The sequence below is a fragment of the Hippopotamus amphibius genome, chromosome 6, assembly GCF_030028045.1.
Source record: "Hippopotamus amphibius kiboko isolate mHipAmp2 chromosome 6, mHipAmp2.hap2, whole genome shotgun sequence".
In the NCBI taxonomy this organism is placed as follows: Eukaryota; Metazoa; Chordata; class Mammalia; order Artiodactyla; family Hippopotamidae; genus Hippopotamus; species Hippopotamus amphibius.
Genome location: NC_080191.1, coordinates 1682235 through 1703725, shown reverse-complemented (window position 1 = coordinate 1703725; position 21491 = coordinate 1682235). Strand labels below are relative to the sequence as shown.

At 67.9% G+C, this 21491-nt stretch overlaps 2 protein-coding genes across 2 annotated transcripts; one reads left to right on the top strand and one right to left on the bottom strand.

The window, feature by feature from the left end:
- The first annotated feature begins 270 nt into the window (after nucleotides 1–270).
- LOC130855573 (collagen alpha-1(I) chain-like) lies at nucleotides 271–4207 on the top strand. The gene is made up of 5 exons (XM_057739362.1): nucleotides 271–369; nucleotides 2223–2319; nucleotides 2698–2767; nucleotides 2872–2986; nucleotides 3257–4207. Exons 1-5 carry the CDS (start codon nucleotides 271–273, stop codon nucleotides 4205–4207), a joined length of 1332 nt encoding a protein of 443 aa, XP_057595345.1.
- A 1309-nt stretch (nucleotides 4208–5516) lies between these two features.
- Nucleotides 5517–20742, bottom strand: FRMD1 (FERM domain containing 1). Its single transcript, XM_057739494.1, has 12 exons — nucleotides 20674–20742; nucleotides 16439–16529; nucleotides 11704–11783; nucleotides 11327–11403; nucleotides 10218–10404; nucleotides 9930–10106; nucleotides 9609–9674; nucleotides 9379–9447; nucleotides 8675–8849; nucleotides 7678–8061; nucleotides 6290–6369; nucleotides 5517–5720 (listed from the first exon to the last, which is right to left on the bottom strand). The coding sequence occupies exons 1-12, from the start codon at nucleotides 20740–20742 to the stop codon at nucleotides 5517–5519; spliced, it is 1659 nt and encodes a 552-aa protein (XP_057595477.1).
- Nucleotides 20743–21491: the final 749 nt, after the last annotated feature.

Sequence of the window (21491 nt, the reverse complement as noted above, 5' to 3'; positions counted from 1 at the left end):
GTTTGTGGAGGAGGCAGACGTGGGCCTCAGGCTCACCGTGGCTGTCCCTGTGGGGGCACCAGTGCGCCGTCCAGGGCTCCAGGGGCCCCCGCGGTCCAGGCACACTTGCGTCTGTGCACAGCCCCCGGCCGGGAGGCCTGGGCTGGAGGAAGCGCGCTCAGGGCCCAGAGGGAGCCGGCCCTGCCCACTGGGCACCCTGGACCCCCGCCCCGGGCACCCGTGGCCCTCCACTCCCTCAGCCACTGGGCCCGCCCCCACCGCGAGAAGCCCATGCGCACCTCGCCGCACCCCGTGGGGCCCCGGGGCTGTTCCCACACGTGCGGCAAAAGCCCCGCCCTTGCAGACTCCAAAGCCAGCGGGGGGTTAGAGGTACCCAGAGGCGGCCCCCCCAGGTCCACCCCCACACCTACTCCGCCACCATCACAGGGACAGCAGGGACCGAGCACAGCGGACACACAGGGCCGGTGTGTGGACCGGAACCTCTCAGGCAGACCTAGGTGCCCTGCCCTGCTGTCACCGGGCGGGTCTGCTGCAAGGACTGCTGAGGGAGGGGCTGGCCGTCCTCAAGTTTTGGCAAATAACTCCCTCAGGGACTTGCTGCCACGTTGAGGAACTTGCCTCCTGGACGTGCTCCCCCCTCGCCTGGCCGAGCTGCCCCCCCCCCCATGGCCCGAGTCCTGCGCTACACCCCCACCTCCCTCTGCTGGGTGTCCCATCTCCTCCCCACACCTCCCGCCACGCCCACAAGATTCCTCGGGGGCCGTGGCCTTTTCAGGTGGCCAAGGTCTATTAATGATGACTGTGTTCCTGGGCTTCACTGGTGGCGCAGGGGTTAAGAATCGCCCACCAGTGCAGGGGACGTGGGTTCGAGCCCTGGTCCGGGAAGATCCCACATGCCACGGAGCAACGAAGCCCGTGTGCCACAACTACTGAAGCCTGTGCTCCAGAACCCGAGAGCCACAACAAGAGAAGCCACCGCAATGAAGAGTAGCCCCCAGTCTCCCCAACTAGAGGAAGCCTGTGTGCAGCAATAAAGACCCAACACAGCCGAAAATAAATAAATCAATAAATTTAAAAATTGATTAATGTGTTCCTACCTTTGCTCTCAGAGTGTGGCCACAATAAGGGCTACTCTGTGCACCAAGGCTGAATAGAAATAAATACAGAGACAGATTTTAGAGGAAGACAGAGATGGCTTTATTTTTCCTCCAGACAGAAGGGAAGACACAGGCGAGCGCCTCAAGAACTGTTCCTGCCTCCTTGGGAGTCAGGGAAGATTTTATACATGGGTTGCAGTCTGGGGTATATGATAAGAATCAAAGTAGTAAAGGTCTTGCATTTCTTTTCTTCTGCAAATTCATGGCCAAAGCTGGCTTCAGCCGGCTCAGCAGCTGGGTTTGGTGTCCCTGAAGTTATTGGCCCGTGACCTTCTTTCGTAAGTGAGGGTGCTACAGGGGAGTGTAGGGGGGCAAGAAACGCCAGGTGCGAAGTGTAATTCGTACGGAGTCAGTGATCAGCTTCGTGCAGGACAAGTCCAGCTACAGGTGTCTGTCTGCAGTAGCAGCTAAAGAACAATCAAGATTATTTAACTCTTTTAGGCTTGTTTATGCTGTTTCCCCAGCCTGCTCATTGTTTCCTTATTTTTCCTGTTGTCAGGAGAGGAAAAACCGCACTTCTATTTTTGTTGGCAACAGGAGAAAAGCTGGGTTTGCGCTCACGGAAGCCCACGCCCCATGGGAGGAAGCACAGAGCAGAGGGGGCGCTGGGACACATTCCCATCTGTGACCAGAGGTCCTCGGGCAGGGCTCTAACCCTAACCCTGGCTGGCCTGGGTGGGCTGGGCCTGCGGCCTGAGTCTCATATAAATAGACGGTGACGGGGACCCTCCTGCAGGGGAAGAAATGAGGTTATGCGTTCCAAGGTAGATAACAGACAAGTACTTAGAGAAAAGCTTAAAAACTATCAACTCACAACTTCAAAACGTTTAAAAAGCAGGCAAACAGCACAAAGAAGCACAGAATTCTGCGAGGCACTTCCATCACTTCATCCAACAGCACTTCCTGCCTTTTCTGGCTGCGTCCTTGACTGAGGAAGACACTCTGCTTTCTCCCGGTTTCTCCCTATGCCGGGGTTTGAGCCACGGGAGGGCTGTAAGCCGCGGGCCTTCCTGCCACGCCAGCCCCCGCGGTGCCAGCTTTGTCGCCACGTGCTTCTGGCACTAGGGGTCAAGGTCCCCACGAGATGTGCCTCTGACCGCAGAGGTCCTCCTGGAGGCCACTGCTGTCCCCGTCCAGCTGGCGGTGACTGTGAACCCTGAGGGTACCGTGGCCGGGTCCTGAGTGCCGGCCGGCTCCACCCACGCCCGCGGGGAGGGTGACGGGGTGCACGGTGGGTGGAGGGGCAGCCAGCTTAACCACTTACGGGTAAAAAGTCCTAGTTCTGCACATTTTTCCAAACAGTGTCACCATGTGAACACGCCGATGGGGCCCAAAGCCTGACTTTCGTGGCCTGGCGGCCAGCTTGCCCTGCCTGGCGCCTGGGCTGCCCGGCTCGGCAGAGTCCCGCCGCAGGAGCCCTGGGCGGGGCCTGCCCCCAGGGTCTCCAGACACAGTGGAGAGACCCACTCCGGGTCCTCAGACACGCCCTGCTCCTCTCCTCTGAGTCTCAAACCCCATGCAACCCTTCTTGTGCCGCCAGGCTTTTCTGGAGAAAGGACGCCCTGGGCCTGGATTCTGTCTCCCCAGCGGGAGCCTGGGTCAGAGCGGAGGTGCCTGGCTGAACACGCACCCTGGACGCCCGGCCCGTGACCGAGAGGGCGAGGGCCCCCCAAACCGCCCCCAGGTTCGGCTGTTCTGTGCCGCGTGCCCGCAGGGCGGCAGCCTCGGACAGCAAGGGTGCTCCTCCGGCTCCAGAGTCCCCGGGGCAGATGGGCCAGAATCGTCAAAATGCAGGTTCCCGGGGCCCAGCAGGGGCCGGCGGCGCGGCAGTGGGCCCTGCACAAGCCCTCGCGGTTCTCGTGAACCGGCCCCGCTAGCGGGGCCTCTGGCCTCCATCAAAGCCGGGCCGGCCTGGCTGCGGGAGCCGGGGGTCACGTCCCGCCGGTGCCTTCCTGAGCCACGTGCCCACTGCTCACGGCCCAGGGGGACCCCGGGGGCTTGCCTCTCAGCCCCGGCCCGTGTGCGGGGAGCCCTGGGCGCACAGGACCCGGGGCGGGGGCAGGCCCGTCCACGCGCAGCCCTGACTGCCCGCCTCACAGGCCACCCGCGCCGCCGGCCGACACCTCTTTTCCGGGGCGCCTCCCAGAACCTGCTTGGCCGAGAAGGCCTTTGGAGCTGCCCTGTGCGCGGGGAAGAGCCGCTTTCTCTGCCTTTCCCGAGAAGCCCCTCCTCTGCTGGGGGCCCCCTCCCCGGCCCGGGGTGCGCGGGACCAGGACAGCCCGCCGGGGGAGGCGCTGGGGACCACGCACAGTCCCGCACCCGCCCGGCCCCACACACCCCACGGCTTGGGGCGTCCCCACAAGGCCCAGGGGGACGCAGGAGCAGGAGCAGAGCCCCCGCCGCCCCCTGCGCCGCCCCCCGCAAGTCGGGGGCTGGGATCGGGAGGGGGACAGCAGCAGGGGCAGCGCGGCGCTGGGCTCAGAGGCCACGCGCCAGCCCAGCGCAGCCGGCCGCCCCGCGCGGGCCAGACCCCGGGGCCCCGCCCCCGGCCCTCCAACCCGGGGAGCCCGCCCGCAGGCGGGGCCCCCTCCGCCCGGGAGCCGCCGCGCGCCGCCGGCGCCCTCTCGTGGCCGCCGCGGGACGGGACGCGAGGCGCGCAGGCGCGCACACGGGCTCCGCGTCCCTCCGCTCCCCTGCCCACGGGCGCGCGCGCGCGCGCGCACTCTCGGGCGGGGCGGGGGCCCGCGTCCCGCGGCCGCTCAGCTTCGCGCTGCCCAGGGTGCCCTCCAGGGAAGCAGGATCCTCGGGACCGCAGACCCGGGCAGCCGCGGGCTCGCGTCCCCCCGCCCTCCGGGGCCCGGCCGCCGCCCTGCCTCCCGCGGGGGACGCGCATCCTGAGCTGCAGCCCCCCCGGCCCGGTGCCCCTGACCCCGGCGGGTCCGAGCGCAGGCAGGACGCTCGGCCAGCTCCCCAGCCGCTTCACCACCGGGCAGCGCGGCCTCCAGCCACGGTCACAGCCCCTCAGCACGCTCTCCCAGGAATCGCGGTGACACCCCCCCTCCGCCACGGAGCTGCCTGTGAGCTGCCTGCCGGAGGGGCGGTGAAGCTCGGAAGGGTCTCCTGCCCCAGAGGCGCGGGGTCGGCGGTCTGGCCCCGTCGCCGCCCGCGCCTCCCATCCAGGCTTCTGACCTGAGGAGGGGGCGGTGGCAGCGCGCGGCCGGGGTGGGGGGGACCCGTGCTGACGAGAGGCCACAGCTCGCTGGTGCCCCGACGCCCTCCGGGCTGGACGGACACTGGGGCAGGAGGTGGGGCAGGGAGGCCTGCTGAGCCTGACCGGGGATGGGAAAGGAGGAGACGCAGGCAACACCCCGCCCGCGTGGTCACAGGAGGTCCCGGCTTCCTCCTTAGCCTGCCGCCCCCCCCCCCCCCCCCTGACGCCAGGCTCCCCAGCACCAGGGGACCAGCGTCCACGTGGCTGTGCACTTCCAGGCCTACGCCTTCCGGGTACGCACGGCGGACAGGGCGGGAGCTGCTGGGGGTCTGGGGTGACGCAGCTGGGCCGCGCCGCACAGAGGGGCCTCTGTCCAGTGGACCCAGGACTGAGGAGCGGGAGCCGCGGAGAGGGTGGCCTGGGGAACCTGTGGCCAGTGCAGTGCAGTGACAGCGACGGCGACCGTGAGCTCAGGGACTCCGGGGAAGCTTCCTCTTCTTGGTCTCACCACCCATCAGGGAGCCGGTGCAGGGGGAACCCCGGGGGTCTCTCCAGTGTCCGTGAGCAGCTAAGACAGCGGTCCCCAACCTTTTGGGCACCAGGGGCCGGTTTCCGCGGAAGACAGTGGAGGCGGAGGGGAGGGGTCAGGCGGTAACGCTAGTGATGCGGGCGATGGCGGGCGGCCGATGAAGCCTCGCTGGCTGGCCCGCTGCTCACCTCTGCTGTGCGGCCCGCTTCCCAACAGGCCGCGGCCTGGGGGTTGGAGACCCCTGAGCTAAGACACCGGACCCCCGACCTCCGCTTCTGCCTCCTGGAGACGCGGGTGAAGAAGCTCAGACCGGCCTCAGGCCGCACAGCAGGGCAAGTGGGACCTAAGCCACACCTGCACACCTGACGGGTGAAGGTGCGAAGCCGCCAGGTAAAGGGGGCGGTGCCAGGGGCCTCAGTCCAACCCTGTGGTGGGAGGTGGGAGCCTCAGGGCGCAGAGAAGCGAGGGCGGCGAGGCGCGGATGGTTAGATGTACGGAGCCGAGCCGCGTGGACGGCGCCCCGCGTGGACGGGGCGGCGCTGCAGGGGCAGAGTCCCAAGTGCGCGGAGCATGCGGTGTGGACAGAGCCCTGCGGGGGTGAAGCGGCGCCCCGGGGCACCTACACCACAAACTCCTCCGGGAGCTGGTCCTCGCCGAGCAGGTCCAGGCAGAGGCTGTTCATGGACCTCCTCGGCCGGGGGTGCGGCGCGCGGCCCGGGGGGCAGCTGCGGGGCGCGGGGCGCGGGGCGGGCGCGGGGCGCACGTCGTCCAGGCTGCGGCGGTGCGAGGCCGCGGGGCCGGCTGCCGCCTGGGCCTCCGGGGTCTGCAGGGAGAGACCACGAGGCGTCGTGCGGCCGCCCTCCCCTCCTCTCCAGTCTCTTCCCCTCCCCGCCCCCACCTCCGCGGAACTCCAACCTCCCGCCGCCGCCCCTGCGCGCGCCCACTTCCTCTTGAGTCGAATCGCACCCTAAAAGTCACTGCTTTTCCAGGGGCACCACCCGCCCACCGAGACTCCCCCAGGTCAGCCCTGAGCAAGGCCCGAACCTGCAGCCCCCCTGCCTCTGCCGCGCCCCCCAGGGCCACTGGCTTGGCTCCTCCTCCCGCTCCTGGGGGCCGGGCAGCAGCCCCCCAAAGCCGCACACTCCTGGGGGAAGGGGGTGGGTGGAGCAGCCGCCAGGACGACCCCCACACCGCAGGCCGAGCTCTCAGCCTCGGAGGCCGAGGAGACCCAGCCCTCGACCTACCTTGTCCCCCAAAGCCTCACCGGCCCCCCACTGCCTGACCAGTCTCCCCGGGGAGCCTCGGACCCTAGGGCCCCTGAGCTGACGGGGTGCAACGGAGAGCAGGGGGCGGAGCCGGGCCTGGGGCTGCCTGGCCTGCGCCGGGACCTACCTGGTGCAGGGCCGCAGCGCTCAGGCCCTTCATGCTGACCAGTGTGACGCGCACCACGGCCACAGGCTGCTGGGGAGCGGCTGCGAGGAGGGCGGGGCTGTGAGCGGGGCCTGGGACACCTGTCTGCTCCCGGCAGAGGGCAGCCCACCCCAGGGACCCAGACTCCGAGGTGAGACTGGGCGCCTCTTGGTTCCCGCATCCCCTCCTCTCAGGCCTCGGGGTCGCAGAGAGGTGGCTGTGACCTTGGCCTTCTGCCTGCAGGTCATCTGGGGCCCCGGACACGATCACGTGTGTTCTCCACGGGAGGCGTCGGAGCCCCTTTAGGGAAGGATGGTTTCTGTGGGCGACCCGGGCTCCTCCCCCCAGGTGGTCCCCACCTGTCCCCAACTTCTCTCCGTAGGGTCCCATAGGACCCCACCTCCTCCCCGCCCACCCGCTCACACTGCCCTGTCCTTCCGCACCAGGCTGCTTTGACCGTCCAGACGCTCTGATGTCTGACCAAAACGGGCACTTACTGGGCAAACACCTTACTGTTACTATTGCTCATGCTGGACTGCAGACTCCACACTCGGACAAAACCTCAGAGATGGAGGCCAATCCGTCCTTTACGAGTGGACCAGACGCTCAGAATGTACAGGTGGACACAGCAGGTCCCTAAATGACCCTGGTTGGCCCTAGGTGATCTTGGGTGACTCGAGGGGACCCTGGGTAGTACTGGGTGATCCTGAATGATGTTGAGTGACCCTAGGTGACCCTGAATGACTCTGGGTGGCCTTGGGTGATGCTGGTGGCCCTGGGTGGCCCTGCATAAGCTTGGGTGACTCTAGGTGGACCTGGGTGGCCGGGCCCTGAGGCTGGTCCCCACGATTACCCCTGGCGTCCACTCTGAAAGGTGCTGCCGGTGCTCAGGGAACAGTAGAGCCCGTGCGACCTCCCTGGGCTGACGAGGAACCCCTCCAGGGCCCCCACTCCCAGACCTACGGCGGAAGCATCCCTGAGGACAAGGAGCTCACGCAAAGCCGGGGGGCTCTCCGGCCCAGGACTCTCATAAGTGGCCGGCTGTGATTGGCAGCCTCCTGTCACGTGACTTCTGCCGACCCTGCAGGCAGCGGGACAGAAACCTGGCTGAACACCGTGATGGTGGGATCTTACATGAGGGACCACGGCCAGGCCAGGCTCCCTATGAGCGGCCAGCTGCAGGGGGACGGAAGGACCACCACTCACCGGGTCTTGCAGGGAGGGCCCTGTCCTCCCTTCTCTGCCCCCAGGCCCCGTGGTGGAGGGCCCCTGTGTGACAAGGTCCCTCAGAATCAGAGTCGTGAGGCCCGGGCCTCTCCTGGCACCCACAGCGATGACCCAGCCAGGGTGTAGCCAAGCAGCACACTCACCATCCCCCTGGTCCCGGGTATTGTCCTCAGGGCCACCTCTGCCGCCACCAACGGTGCCACGGCGGCTCCGGCTGGTGCCGGAGCCACAGGGTGGGTCCTCCCCGTGGAGAGCCTCGGCCCCGATGGGCTCGTCCACCGACATCTCCCCTGGCTCCGCCGGCCCCACCAGCCAGGGGTCGGCCTCGATGCCCGAAGAGCGGGAGCTGCGGTGGCTGCCGGCCGAGAGAAGCGAGACGCGGCGCGGGGGGCGCTGGTCTCTGTCCCCACTGTCCCCGCCGCTGGGGGAGCCGGGGGACACCCTGCCAGCCGGGTCCGGATCCAGGTCCGGGTCCAGGTCCAGGTCCAGCCCATCACGGACGCAGGACTCCCGGTAGCACTTCTTCTCTGTGGGGGGAGGCAGGGCAGCCAGCGCTAAGGACAGCAGCCGGCAGAGGCCCCGGGGTCCGGCCCCAGGCCAGGCCCCGCGCCGCCGCCACCGCCCGGGAGACGCAGCGCGGCGGGGGGAGATGCCGCCCAGAGCGCAGGGCCCCGCGCGCCCCGCCGCCGCCCAGGCCCCCGGTGGACGCTCACCGGCAGCCGGCAGACTCCCGGCGCACGCCCTCGTACTCACTGCCCCAGGGCGGCCACGTCTCAACGCGAGGGACACCCGCGCAGCCCCCACGCGCGCACACGCGTGCACACAGGCACGCCACGCTCCCACACGCACGCGTGCACGGCCAGGGCTCCAGGACCCGCCCGGGGGTTCCTGAGCCCTCGTGTTGCCTCCCCCCGGGCCTCCACCTGGGGAATTCTCCCCCAGAACCCATCTCTAGAGTCAGGTTCCGGGGGAGCTGGAGGAGCGGGGCCGTCGCCCCCTTGCGGCCCCTCGGTGGGAGAACGGGGTGGGACCCGGGCTGCCAGGCCAGCGTGTCCGGCCCAGCCCGCGGGCGGAGCGGGTGGGGCAGGGGGCGCAGACACCGTGGGACCACAGGCGGGGCGCGGACGGGACGGCAGCCACCTTCGGCCTCCTCCCGCTGCCGCAGGCGGCGCAGCGCGGGCTGCAGGCGCAGGTGCAGCTGGTGGGTGCTGCTGAGCAGGCGCAGCAGGTGGCGGGAGCGCCAGGGGCAGCCCGTGCGGTACACCAGCTTCCGGGCCGCGGGCAGCCCGTCTGGCCAGAGCTCGAACTTCTTCCCCTGAGCAGAGAAGAGACGCGATGCGATTTAACGACAGAGCCAGACCACAGCATGGGCCAGGCCCTCTGCTGGGGGCCCCCCCGTTCTGTCCCGCCATCGGAGTTCACCTGGGGAGGGGGCGGGGTCCCTCAGGGCAGCTGTGACCTGGTGCCCTCTGTGCTGGGCTGGGGGAGGCCAGGCCCCACGGGCCCACCATCCCTGCCCCCGCCCGGTGCCAGGCCCCACCTGGGGTGTCTGGACGCAGCGTTTCTGTGGCCTCCTCCTCACGCCCCTTTACTGTCACCCCCCCCAGGAGCCAGAAGTTCTCCTGGTGACAGGAACCAGGACACCCAGCCTGGCAGGAGGGCACGTCCAAGGGGGAGGCGGCTCCACCCCCAGACACCGCCAGACGCAGGCCCCAGGCTGTGCCTGCACCTCGTGGGCGACGACGTGCCCGGTCAGCGTCCCGAAGGACAAGTGTCTGCCAGGCTCCCCTGGGCTCCTGGGGGCTGAGACCCCCTCCCCCAACCTCAACCCGTCAGACACGCACCAGGAAGACCAGCTTCCCCACGTGGGGCCAGGGGAAGTCGTAGAGCAGCTGCGGACTGTGGTTCACCTCCTGCAAGACAGCAGGGCCGGCACTGTCCAAGGGGTCAGCCAGAGCGGGGCGGCAAGGCCAGCCCCTGTGGGGGGGGGAGAAGGGACAAGAGGGGGCCGTACGAGGGAGGAGGAGGGGGGATGGGGAGGAGGAGGAGAGGGAGGAGCGCCCCGGCCCGTCACCTGGTAGACCTGCACGCCCCCGAGGGTCAGTCCCAGGACCATGGTGGGTCGGCGCTCCGTCTTATCCTAGGAGGACACAGACGTGGGCGAGGTCTAGAGCCCGGGCCTGGGGTCGTGGGCCTCCTCACAGACCCTCGCTCATGGATCAGGGGTGCCTGAGGGCTGCGCTGGGGTCCCCGGGCCTCCTTCCATTTCCCCTCTGATGCTGCGTGGGGGTCCTGGTCCTAGGGCAGCTGTGGGGACTCTGTTCCTCCGGCCCTGGGTTGGGGCCCCAGCCACCCTCGGGGAGGCGTGTCCCGGGCCTGAACCACCCTCCCCAACCGGAGGTCCCCGCGGCTGGACCTTGTACAGCCTGAAGAAGTGGACGGGCACGTCCTCCAGCCGGCAGGCCTCCCGGATGAAGCACAGCGCGGCCTCCTTGGGGCTCAAGCCGCGCTGCTCGCGGTGCAGGGCGGGCGCGTGCCTGAGGATGTAGGCGCTGCCCCTCCCGGTGACGATCTGAGGAGGGGGCCGCGGGCCGTCCGTCCAGCCTGCTCCCCCTCCCCTCCCTCTCCCGCCTGTGGGCTCCCCCCACCCCGGGGGGCACTGGGATGGAGAGAGGGGCCTCACCCACTGCGGGAAGTAGGCCTGCGGCTCGAAGTAGCGCCCCGTGTGCGCCGGCTCTCGGTGGTTGCCCAGGTCGGCCTGCAGCCCGTAGGCGGCCAGCAGGAAGTAGGCCTCCTCCCGGTGGGCGCACTGGGACCGCAGCACCCGTTCCTTCAGGTGGCAGTAGTACAGGTGCCTGGCCGTCCTGTCCCTGGCAGGAGGCGGGGTGGGGCTCAGGTGGGCCGTCCCCCCGCATCCCGCAGCCTCCCGCCCCCCAGGCCCAGCCCGCCAGGCTCCGTCTCCTCGCCCCAGGACCCCAGGACCCTCGGGGCCCTGTAGCGGGGGAGGCACAGGTGGACGTGCTGCGGAGAAGCTGGGTGAGCCGGACCCCGGGCAGGGCTCCTGGGACCTGGACACCACGGACGTGCTTTATAGCCGCTCATGCCCGAGAGACGGGTCTCTTTCTTGTGCTCGTTTCCCAACACACAGGGGAGCAGGGCCCCCAGGGGAGCAAGTTCAGATCTTCTAACATCACCGCAGGCGACTGGCCCCATAGGGCAGGGCGGCCACCCTCCCTTCCCCCAACCTGCCTGCTCTCTCCTCCGAGACTTTTCCAGAAGCTTCCCACCACCACACCCCGCCCCTCCCCACCTCTCTGCGTAGGGAGGCTTGTGGGAGCCCTGGACCCCCTGCACCTTCCCGGGGGGGTCCTGGGACCCAGGCCCCGCCCACCCATCCCTGGCCTGGGGTAGCCCGTCCCCGGTCGTCCCCGGGCCTACGTTATCCTGCACGGGGGGTTCTCTCGGGAAAGCAGCCCCAGGGACTCAGAAAGAGGCCCACCAGGTGTGCCAGCCTGGGTCCCTGCCCCCCCCGCCCGGGCGGGGCACCAGGAGCTGTGCCCCCACTTACCCGGGACCCCTCAGACCCTCCCGACACATGCCTGCGAGAAGCCCGCCTTAGGGAATAAAACACCTGTGTTTGAAACACTCTCGTTTCCAGCCCAGTCTTCACAGGGCGTTTAAGTAAAGAGAATGGCTGTGTCTCCACCGCGCCCCGACCCAAGCAACAGCCGGACGGCGTCCTGCCAGACGCCACCCTCCCGGGAACGCGCTTGAGGACCGGCCAACAATCACCTGAGGAGCCTTCCGTCTTCCACGTAGTACTGCACCCCGAGGAAGGCCACGAAGGGGGCGCCCGGCCTGCCGCCTCCCTGCGGTGGACGCGTGGAGAGAGGCTGTGCCGAGGCCTCGGGGAGGGGAGGACCCGCCGGCACCTCCGTCCCCGCAGCCCCGGCCCGAGGCCAGAGCTCGGTCTGTACCGCGGGGCAGCGCGTGCTCTTACGTCACTTTGTTAAAAGGAAAAGCCGAGCGCGTGTCCAGAACGCTCCAGGGCGCTCACCTGCGCCCACCCACCGGCTTCCCGGCACCGGCAGGCTCGGCTCCAGGACCCGGGGCGGCGGGGGCCACCCGGGCCCCTCCGCCCTGCCCTCCCGCCCGGCCGTTTAACTTACCCTCTGCGTTTCTCTCTTCCAGTCCTTCGAGAAGTATGTACTGAGCTTCTGCTCCAAGTCCATGAAGACGTACTCATTGTCTGCAAAGAGAGCAGGGCCGGTGCAGAGCGCGGGCAGGCCTGCTGCGCCACCCGTCACGCGTGGGGCCTCCTCGGTGGCGGCCCGCGGGAGCGTGTCCCCTGACGTCCAGGCTTTACCGGGTGCTCTTCCAGAGGGTGGTATCATTAGATGCTGAAACTTCGACACTGACACTGAGACAGCACTGGAGCTGCTACTCGCTGGGCGCGCAACCTTTGGGAAGGGTCTCCACCCTGCCCCCCCCAGCGGTCCCTCCCCAGGCTGCGGACCAAGTCCTTCAAAACTGCACAGGCCTGTGAACCTGGGACAGATTCCCCACCCAGGTGAACGTGGCCATGCAGAGAGGGGCCAGGAAGACCCTTCTTTCTAAATTCTAGGCCTGTGTTTTTGGATTATTACGACCAAGTGTTTCTCTTATAAGCTGGAAAAAAAATGAGATTATTCTAGAGAAGAGCCTCCGGCCTCCCTCCTGATACTTCGGGCTCAGCTCCGGACCCGGTGACTCTCCGGGCCTCGATGGCACCACCCGCCGGCCCCTCACTGACGACAGCAGGACAGCCTGCCACCTGCCGGCGCTGCGAGGCAGTGTTCTCGGGTATAGACAGAGCAGGGCTGGCATCCTGCTAGTCCTGGCCAGGCCGGGGGACCAGGCACGGGGCCCGCCACGCCGCCCAGCAGCCTGGCCTTGGGCTCTGGGCTTGGGACCCGAGCCCGTCTCTGCATCTCCAGCACTCCGGCACTATGACCTGTGCTCACGTTACAGGCAAGGACACATGCCGGTCACACAGCTAATAAAGTCTTGGCAGGTCCCAGGTAACCCCCACCCCACACCCAGGCCAAGGACCCTTGAGGCCCGGGGTCGGCAAAGGAGGGCCCCAGGCCCAGGACAGCACAGCCGGGCTCCTCTGTCTATGTGACTTCTACAGCCGCTTTCACGCTGCAAAGCCAGTGACGCTCACTTCCTGGCCCTGCGCAGGAACTCTGCCCACCTCTGCTCTAAGCAAACTCTGTTTCTCCTCCATCGAGACCAGCCTCTGTGGCCGGGAGGCTCCCCCAGGGAGGTCAGAGCCCACGGGCTTGGCCGTCACACGCCGCCTGACCCTGGCAGTGCTGTTGAAGGAGCGGGCTTTGTCTCGGGAGCTGGTGTGCGCGGACAGGAGTGAGAAGCCAAGCCCACCGCCCAAGGGGCTGCGAGGGCCCTTTCTGCCTATGATTAACTCCGTCACCCTCCTGCTCCTTCCAACCCCCCCACCCCCACATCACAACAAAGAGAAAGAAACAAACCGCCTCCAGCTTAAGTTCAAGCTCTAGAAGAGAAGTCCCGACAGCCTCACTCACCTAGAGCACAAAGGCACTGGACACAGATTGAGTGTTGGTTCTCAAAGTCGCCCCCGCCCCCCAGCGGCAGCCCACCTGCTGGACCTGAGCTTCCAGCCCTGCCCACCTGAACCCCTGGGCCAATCTCACACCGCCCAAGGGCGGCCCGGGGGTGGCGTCCGGCGACGGACGTGCCCGGCGCCCGCCCTGCAGTACGTGTGACGTGTGTGACACCGTCCCACCCAGGAGGCTGCGCCGGCGCGACGGGGCTGTGCCGCCAACGTCCAGGGCAGGGAAGTAGGGGGTGAGGGCCAAGCTGAGGGACGCCGGGAGGACACGGGACCCTGGCGCGTGGGGCTGCCGGCGGGACAGCGGACGCACTGGCCTCGACAATCGGTGAGAAAGGGGAGGGGTGTCAGGGGCTGCGTGGGACCCCCCGGGACCTCGCCACGACGTGGCTGTCTTTGGAGATGGGGCTTCAGAGACATGATCAAGTTACTATGAGGCCTTTAGGGTGGGTTCTGAGCCCGCAGGACTGGCGTCCACGTGAGAGGAGGAGCCCAGACACAGACACACACGGAGGGACGGCCACGGGAGGCCACAGGGAGACGACGGCCGGCACGCGCCCAGGAGAGAGGCCCCGGGGGACAGCCCACTGACCCCGGGACCTCAGCCCTCCGGCCTCCAGACTGAGGAAACGGGCTCCCGTGGCCTCCGCCGCCGGGTCTGAGGTGTCCGTCGGGGCGGCCCGGGCTGCACCGAGGGGGCACCCCATCACAGGGCACTTAGGAGCGAAGCGCAAAAACAGCGTGGGGACATTATTGGGGACATTATTTTGTTCTTAAAAAAAGCTGTAAAAAGACATTTTTGAAATGACTGGGGAATCTGAATATCAAGCGATATTAAATAATGTTCAAAAATTGTTAATTTGGGTAGGTGTACAAATGGCATTGTGGCTATGTAAGAAAATATTCTTTTTCAAGAGACACGTGGAGAGCATTCAGGGATGAAATATCACAAAGACTGGGATTTACTGTAAATAACCAGCACAGTCAGGGTTCCACAGAGCAGGTTCAGCAAAAGGCCGGCAACTGCTGAAGCCGTCTTCTCTACTTTTACACCTGTCTGGAAATTCCCAAATAGCTTTTCAGTAGCAGGAGCGTTGCCTTTCTCCTCGATGCTGCAGGGCTACCGGGCGGGGGGCCCCGCTGCCCGTCCCTTCGCCCTGGGCAGCGGGGGGCGGAGGTGGGCCCGCGAAGCCCCCTGGTGCCCCTGCTTCCTCCCCTGAGGCCTCCTTGCTCCGGGGGCCCGCCGGCCACCCCGCCCGCCGGCTGTCTGTTATTTTACTGCTGGCGGCCGGGTTTCAGGTCCATCCTCAGCCCTGCGTCCGCAGCCCCCAACGCGCCCGGCCACCGAGCCTGAGCCCACCAGCACGTCCCGCACCCAGACCCCAGCGGGGCGCGGAGGCTCGGGTGGTGGCGGGAGGACGAAAGTCCTGGACTGGAGAGGCCCGGGGCGGCACGTGCCCTTGGCTAAGCCCCCTCCGATGCTGCAGGGACCCAGGCTCCCAGGTGACAAAGCTCAGGAGAAGGAGGGCGCCCCCGGCCCCGGCCCCGCCCCGCCCCCCGAGCCTGCCCCCGCCCCCCCCGGGGCTCCAGGTCTGAAGGAGTTCCCGCGCGACGTCGGCGCGGGGGTGCATCCCCTCTCTGTCCTGCGTGATGAGACCGTCGTGAAGAGAGCGGGTCCCGTCACCTCCCCCGGCCCCTCCCAGCCTCCACCAGGGCCCACCAGGACCCTGTCTGTAAGGATGGGGATTCAGCTCCGTGGAGCAGGAAACGTCTAGGACAAGATGAGGCACCCGCGCACTGCCAACCCCTCCTCCCCCAAACAAATCAAGCTTCCTAGAAACGCTCGGACCAGACACGGGGCAGCAGCGTCCCATGGCCAGGACGGCAGTTAACCAAGACGGCTGAGATGGGCAAAAACGTAAACTGGGGCAAAGCCACCCTAACTTAGCTTTCCCTGCAGACTGGGAAACGTCCACTAATACTAAAATTTAACAGCAAAGCCCAAATCTGCCGCCCTAGGGTATGAACCCCACGCTGGGCTGTGCCCGCCTGCCCGCAGCCGTCTTACTCAGGTCCCCCACTTCTGTCTGAGGCCCGGAGCTGGGGAGCTATTTCCTGACGAGCAGGAGAAAAGAGGGTTGTCCCGAGCTCTACTGCCTCCCCGGGCCAGCTTAGGGTCCCACACAGGACACCCCAAATCCACACCGGGGGCACGTGGCCGAGTCTAAAGGCAGGAGCTCCCATCGGGACCTTGACCGGCCCTCCACCTCTTCCTTCTGCTCCTCCTGCTCGGTCCACTCCCCGCACCCCCACACCCCTAGGCCCTTGGCCACCGGAAGTCCCCCCGGGGCTCGGCCTCCCTGAGATGACATTACGGGCTCCACGGAGAGCCTGGCGAACACGGGAGACGCACCAGTGATGCCCGCCTGCATCTCTGTGCTTGGGGCCCGGAGGGGGCAGGCGGCCTGAGCACAGAACCTCCTCTGTGGCCGGGTCGTCACGCAGGGGCCCCTGCGGGATGTTCTCCGTGGAGAAGTGCTTACAGATCTGCAGGACGAGCTGCACAGACGGCCGAGGGAGGGGCCGGGTGCTCGGGGCCCGTGTCCCCGTGGCGTCTCCCTGCCCCACTCTGCCCCGACCTGGACGCCAGCGCGGGGGGCACAGGCCGGGCATCCAGGCAGAGGGTGGGGCTCCCCAACCTGCCTGGTGCACGTCCACTGAGCCCGGGGGCCTGGAGGGAGCCAGGGTTGGGGGGACAATGTGGCTGCCCCCCTCGTCTGCCAGCAGCGCCACTCCTCACCCCGAGGCCCCACAGACGCTCTGTCTGTCTGACCCATGGCCCTGAGCCGGGCCCTGCAGACCAGCGGGCCCCGGGCTTCCAGGGGGAAAGCTCCCAGCCTGCTCGCCCCTCTCCCAGAGGAGGGGCACGTGCACGTGTGTGCACGTGTGTGCACGTGTGTGCATGTGTGCACCAGTGTGCACGAGTGTGAGTGTGCACGTGTGTGCATGTGTGAGTGTGCAAATACGGGAGACTGGGCCTGAGTGTGTGTGTGTGTGTGTGTGTGGTGGGCATGTGAATACTTGACGATGCATGTGTGTGTGTGAGCATGTAAACATGTGCACGTGTGAGTGTGTGTGTATGCACGTGTGCCCCAACGAGTGGGAAGGAACCGATCAGATGGCCTGGGGCCTCCTTCAGACTCAGCCCCAAGCACCCCTGTCCCGCCCGGGAAAGGGGCCAGGGCCCCAGGTCGCCGGGGACGCTTGCTTACTTCTGACCACGCTGAGGCCAAAGACGTGGGCTTCTCTGAGGCCGGTCAGGTCGCACACCTGCTGGAAGAGCGCGTGCCCAGTGGCCTGCACCTGCGGGAGAGGCGGGAGGCACTCAGACTGAGCGGGGCTGTCCCTGGAGGAAGAGGGAGTCCAGAGGAGGGGGCCCTCCGAGCCGGGGCTGGTGGGCTGCCCCCCCAGCAGAGTCAGTGCCCAGGGTGCCTGGTGACTCCCCAGGCTGACGACTACATGTCCCCCCCGTGAGAGGACAGGGTGTGAGAGGGCGGGGGTGTGTGTGCGCCAGACCCAGGACAGGAGCCTGCTTCCTCCGGCCCCGGCCTGTGCACCAGGGGCGTCCGAGGACGGGGTGTGGGAGGCTCCGTGCCCCTGGGAATCCCACTGGGCTTTCTCCCCGCCCTAAGCCAACATCGCCAGGCAACTCCGGCACGCGGGGCCAGGGTCCGGGCAGCCCTGAGAGGGCGTGCGGTGCAGAGCAGGCCTGTGTCCCCAGAGCCCCAGTGCCACCACGGCAGCCTTCCTGCCCCACAAGCACCTCCTGCCCAGCTTCAGGCCCAGGCTGAGCCTGCAGCCCCATCCCCGTCCTGCCCTCCCAGCGCCCACGCAGCCCCAGTCCCTGGTGTGTCTCCATGCCTGCACGAGTCAGTGCCCGTGGGGTCCCGGCCACCTGTTTTCCATTATCCAGAACCCTCATTACACCTATAAACTTAGTCACTTCTTTATATCAAACATCCCAGGGACGTCCCTGGCGGTCCAGTGGCTCAGACTCCCTGCTCCCAATGCAGCGGGCCCAGGTTGGATTCCCTGGTCAGGGAACCAGATCCCACGTGCCGCAACTAAGAGTCTGCATGCCGCAAGTAAAGACCCCGTGTGCCTCCACTAAGACCCTGTACAGCCAAGAAAAAAAAGCATCCCGTAAGTTCAAGTTTCCAGCTGTCTCACAAGAGTCAGCGTTCTCAGGCTTTGTTGATTTGCATCAGGACTCAAGGAAGGCCCCACCCGCGACCTTCCCGCCGCTGACGTGCGGGGCGCACGCGGTCAGCGTCCCGCAGCCGACACACCTCCCTGCTGGGGCTCTCCTCTGCCCTCCGCGCCGCCCGGGCTGGTGGTGGATCGCGACAGACCCACGTGCCCGCGTGGCGCCGTGTCCCCGTGCGTGAGGCTGGCGGGTGGAGGCTCGGGGTCCCTGAGCGGAGACGCATTTACCGCTGCAGCGGAGCAGCTGGAGCGCCACACCCAGGCTCCGCGTTGTCTGAGGACGCGGGTTCCTGGGGATGTGCGGGCCTCTGTGACTTCAGGAAGGTTTGTCATTAGGGCACCTACACCGTCTGCGGTCACCCGAGGCGTCCCCCTTCTTAGGGGTCAGTTCCTGGGAGGCCGGCCTTGTCAACGTCCACCGGACTTGGCGAAGGACGACCCCGCAGCCTGCGATGACGGTGACGCGCATTCACCGTCAGGGCCTCTCGGCCCATCACTTCCTAACGCCGGGTGTGAGGACGCACGCCGTACAGGTAAATACGGGGTCCTCCCTCGCCGCTGGCCCGATGTGCATCCCAGAAGTAAGCTGGGCCCGCCACCGCCAAGCTGCAGGCCAGGCGGGTGAGGCTGCAGGCGCTGGGGGGCTCTGTGGCCCGTCACGGCCGAGACCGAGATCTGTGCCTCCGCCCCGAGGGCTCAGCTTCGCGCCAGCCGTGCCGTCCTTCAGGAAAACCTTCCCGTGCGTTTCTCCGAGGATCCAGGCTCACACAGGGTGGGGCCGACCCCAGCACCTCCCCTCCCCCCGGCCAGAAGAACCTCCAAGGACCCAGTGAACCCCCAGAAACCCACCGATCAGCCCCAGCATCTCGTCGCTGGACGGAGACACTGAGGCCGGGGCACTGACACCGGTACAGAGGTGTGTCCCTGAGCAGAGGTGGCATTCCCAGGACGGGGACCAGAGGCTCCCTTCCTTCCCACCCCAAAGGCGGCCAAACCAGTCCGGCGGGTGGGTACCAGTCCAGTAGGTTCCCAGACCCCCCCACTCGAAGTGCTGTGTTTTCATAAACCGCAGTTATCCTTTGATGAGGACACTCCCCTGGGGGCCAGACAACGTCCTAGGAGCTTTCCTGTGACTCCAAACTCAACTAAGACAGGCAGACGAGGTGAGAGCAGAAAGGAAACACAGAGAGATGCCATCTTCCCCTGACTGGGCCCGAGACAGCCCGAGCGTCCGTGACAGCTGAACGCGTGAGACAGACGCTCCCAGGTGGACGTCGGCTTCCTGCCTTCTCCGTCCCCTCATCCCCCGCGTTCCCAGGAGGGAGATGCAGACGCAGGCACTTACTCTCACAGTCAGCAGCCTCCATCAGGCACGCGCCCTTCAGGGGCCAAGTGGGCGGGCTGAGCCCCCCCCCCCCGGACCCCACGACGCGGAGCCTGGGGCTCGGAGCGCCCTCCCCGCCCCCCGCCCCCCCCCCCGGCTCTGCTCCCCGGCGGGCAGGGAGCTGCCCCTGCAACGAGAGCGCAGACGGGCCCCGGAACCGGGGAGCCTGGGCTGCAGCCCCAGCTCAGCACTGAGGGCTCACCAGCCCCGAGCCTCAGTCTCCCCATCTGTGAAACCCGACCCACAGGCAGGGGCCCCCGTCTGCGCGTGGAGAGGGTTAAGAGAGGCGGCAGAGCCCGACACACGGGGGCATCAGTGAGTGCGGAGGGGGCGGCCCTGGGCCGCGGTGGTGCGGAGGACGGGCCGGAGCGCCTGCAGGCCCGGGCCTCAGCGCAGACTGCCCGGAACCGAGCACAGAGACCACCGCGCACGGGAGGGCCGTCGACCTCACCTCCTCTCGAGCAACTGGCGTGAGGTGGCAAGACCGCCGCCCCCTCAACAACAAAACCCCGGCTGGAAGCGACCTGGCTTTTCACGGACCCACTAGGCGCCCCCGCGTCCCAAGGGCCAGAGCTGGGGCGCAGGAGGCCGGCCTCGGGGGGGGCCCGGGGGGGCCGGGGGGGCCCAGCAGGGGGCCCGCCACCAGCCTGTCCGCTGTGTCCCCACGGGCGGGGCCCCGCCCACCCCAACACCCAACGGCTGCCGTAGAGAGCGGCTCACCAAGCACCTGCCCCCGGGGAGGCCCCGTACGCGGCGGGCCTCCGCGGGGCCGGCGCCCCAGCGCTCTCTCATCCTGGGCGCTCCTTCACCAGCAGGGACGGGCGGGGCGGGGCGTCCGCGGGGCACCCGGTGCCGGCTGCCGGGCGGGCTGGGGACGCCTGCGTGGGAACCGCTGCCCCGGGGGCGGCCGGGGCCTGGGGAAGGCGGCGACAGCCTGCTGTGTCCCCAGGGCCTCACAGAGCACGTGTCACTCAGAGTCGCGCTCCGTCACCCCTGCGATGAGGCGTCGTCGCCAACGGCTCTGACTTCTGACCGCTGGGCTGTCCGGGGGGCGTTGGCGGGAGCCGCACGCCGCCTGAGGAGACCTTCTGTCCTGTACGTGTGCCCGGGTGTCGCCCTGTGTGTGCGGAGTGACTCCACGGTGCCTGAGTGACAATTCCCATCTCTCCCGAAAGCACAACCTGAGTCACGGGACCGTCAGGGAGAGGCCCGACGGGGCCCCTCGCGGACGCTGTCGAGGGAGCGCCTGCCCCACTGTCCCCGGCCCAGCTCGCGGCGGCTGCCCCTCCCAGGGAAGCCGGGCGCCACCTTCGCGGGGGAGCAGAGCTGTGGTCTTGTCCCTCCAGGCAGGACTTCACAGCCACCTGCAGACAAGCCGGGGGGCGGCCGGACTCCCATCTCCCGGGTCTGAATCTGGTTCCCTCACTCCCGTGAGTGTTTATTCGAGCTCTACCTCCGATCCACCCCCACCAGGCCACGGCAAGAGGCTCCAGAAGGGACGGGCCCCTCGGAACAAAATCAGCCCACGCAGGCGCCGGACACTGGGCGCTGCCCGGGGGAACGGACGACCCTTGGCCCCAGGACACTGGACACTGCAGACCCCGGGCTGTGTGTGGCCCGGGCTGCAGTGTGAGGGGGACACACGCTGTGTGAAGGCGGCCAGAGCCAGAGCCCGTTTCTCTAACCTTGGGCGGCCGGTGGTGGTGTGCCTTGAACGGTGCTGTCCCAGAGGGCAGAGCCGCCAGCACACTGGCCCCACGTGGTGCCCACAGTCACCCCTACCCCCACGGCCCCGCCGTCCTCCTGCCCACCCCCGCTGCCCCCCGCCGTCCCCCACCCGCCGTCCTCCACGCTCACCCCCACGACCAGCCGCAGCCGCTCCCGCGTGGGCAGAAGCACCAGGACATCCCTGTGCTCTGAGGTCATCTCGCTGGCCGCACGCGGGGTCTCAGGACCAGGAGCCATCCCTCCTCTCCTGCGGGAGAGAACGGGTCGGGGCGCGGCTGGAGGGGCTGACCGCCTGCGTGCCGCCAGAGGGACAGGGCCACGTGTCGCCACGCGGCACCCCCAGACTCACCCGGCTGCGGGCTCCCCGGGCACGGGCGCCGGCTGAGTGCGGCGGGGAAGACCCTAGTGGCGGCGGCGGGACAAGGTCTGGGGTCACAAGTAGCCGGCGTGCGCGCTGCCCGGAATGCAAACAAACAACCCGGGCTGGCGCTGCCCTGCTCCCGCTGCCCTGCTCCCGCTGCCCTCTCCTCCCCCTCAGGGCCCGCGAGCGGGGCCGCCCGAGGCCCGGGACACGGACCCCAGCGCCAGGGCCGCCGTGCACGATCCTGGAGGGGCGCCCCAGCACCCCTCCCGCTCACGTCTGCAGAGGAATCCAGGGGTAGCAGACAGCGTGGCAGACCCTGGTCCCCAAACAAGGGTTCCCGGAAGGCCCACTCGGACCCCCTTCGGGCTGAGGCCACCGCCTCCTGCTGGGCCCTGAGCGGGTGAACGGCTGACCTCGTGAACGCAGACCCTGGAGTGAGCGGTGTTAGCGGGCGGGGCCCCGTAGGCCACGGAACGCAGCCTCTGCTCCCGTGGGCCAGGCAGCAGCCCCGTGTCTCTCACTGGGCGAGCCTGGCAGGGTCCCAGATGCCCCCTCTGAGAGGGACTCCATGACAAACACAGGA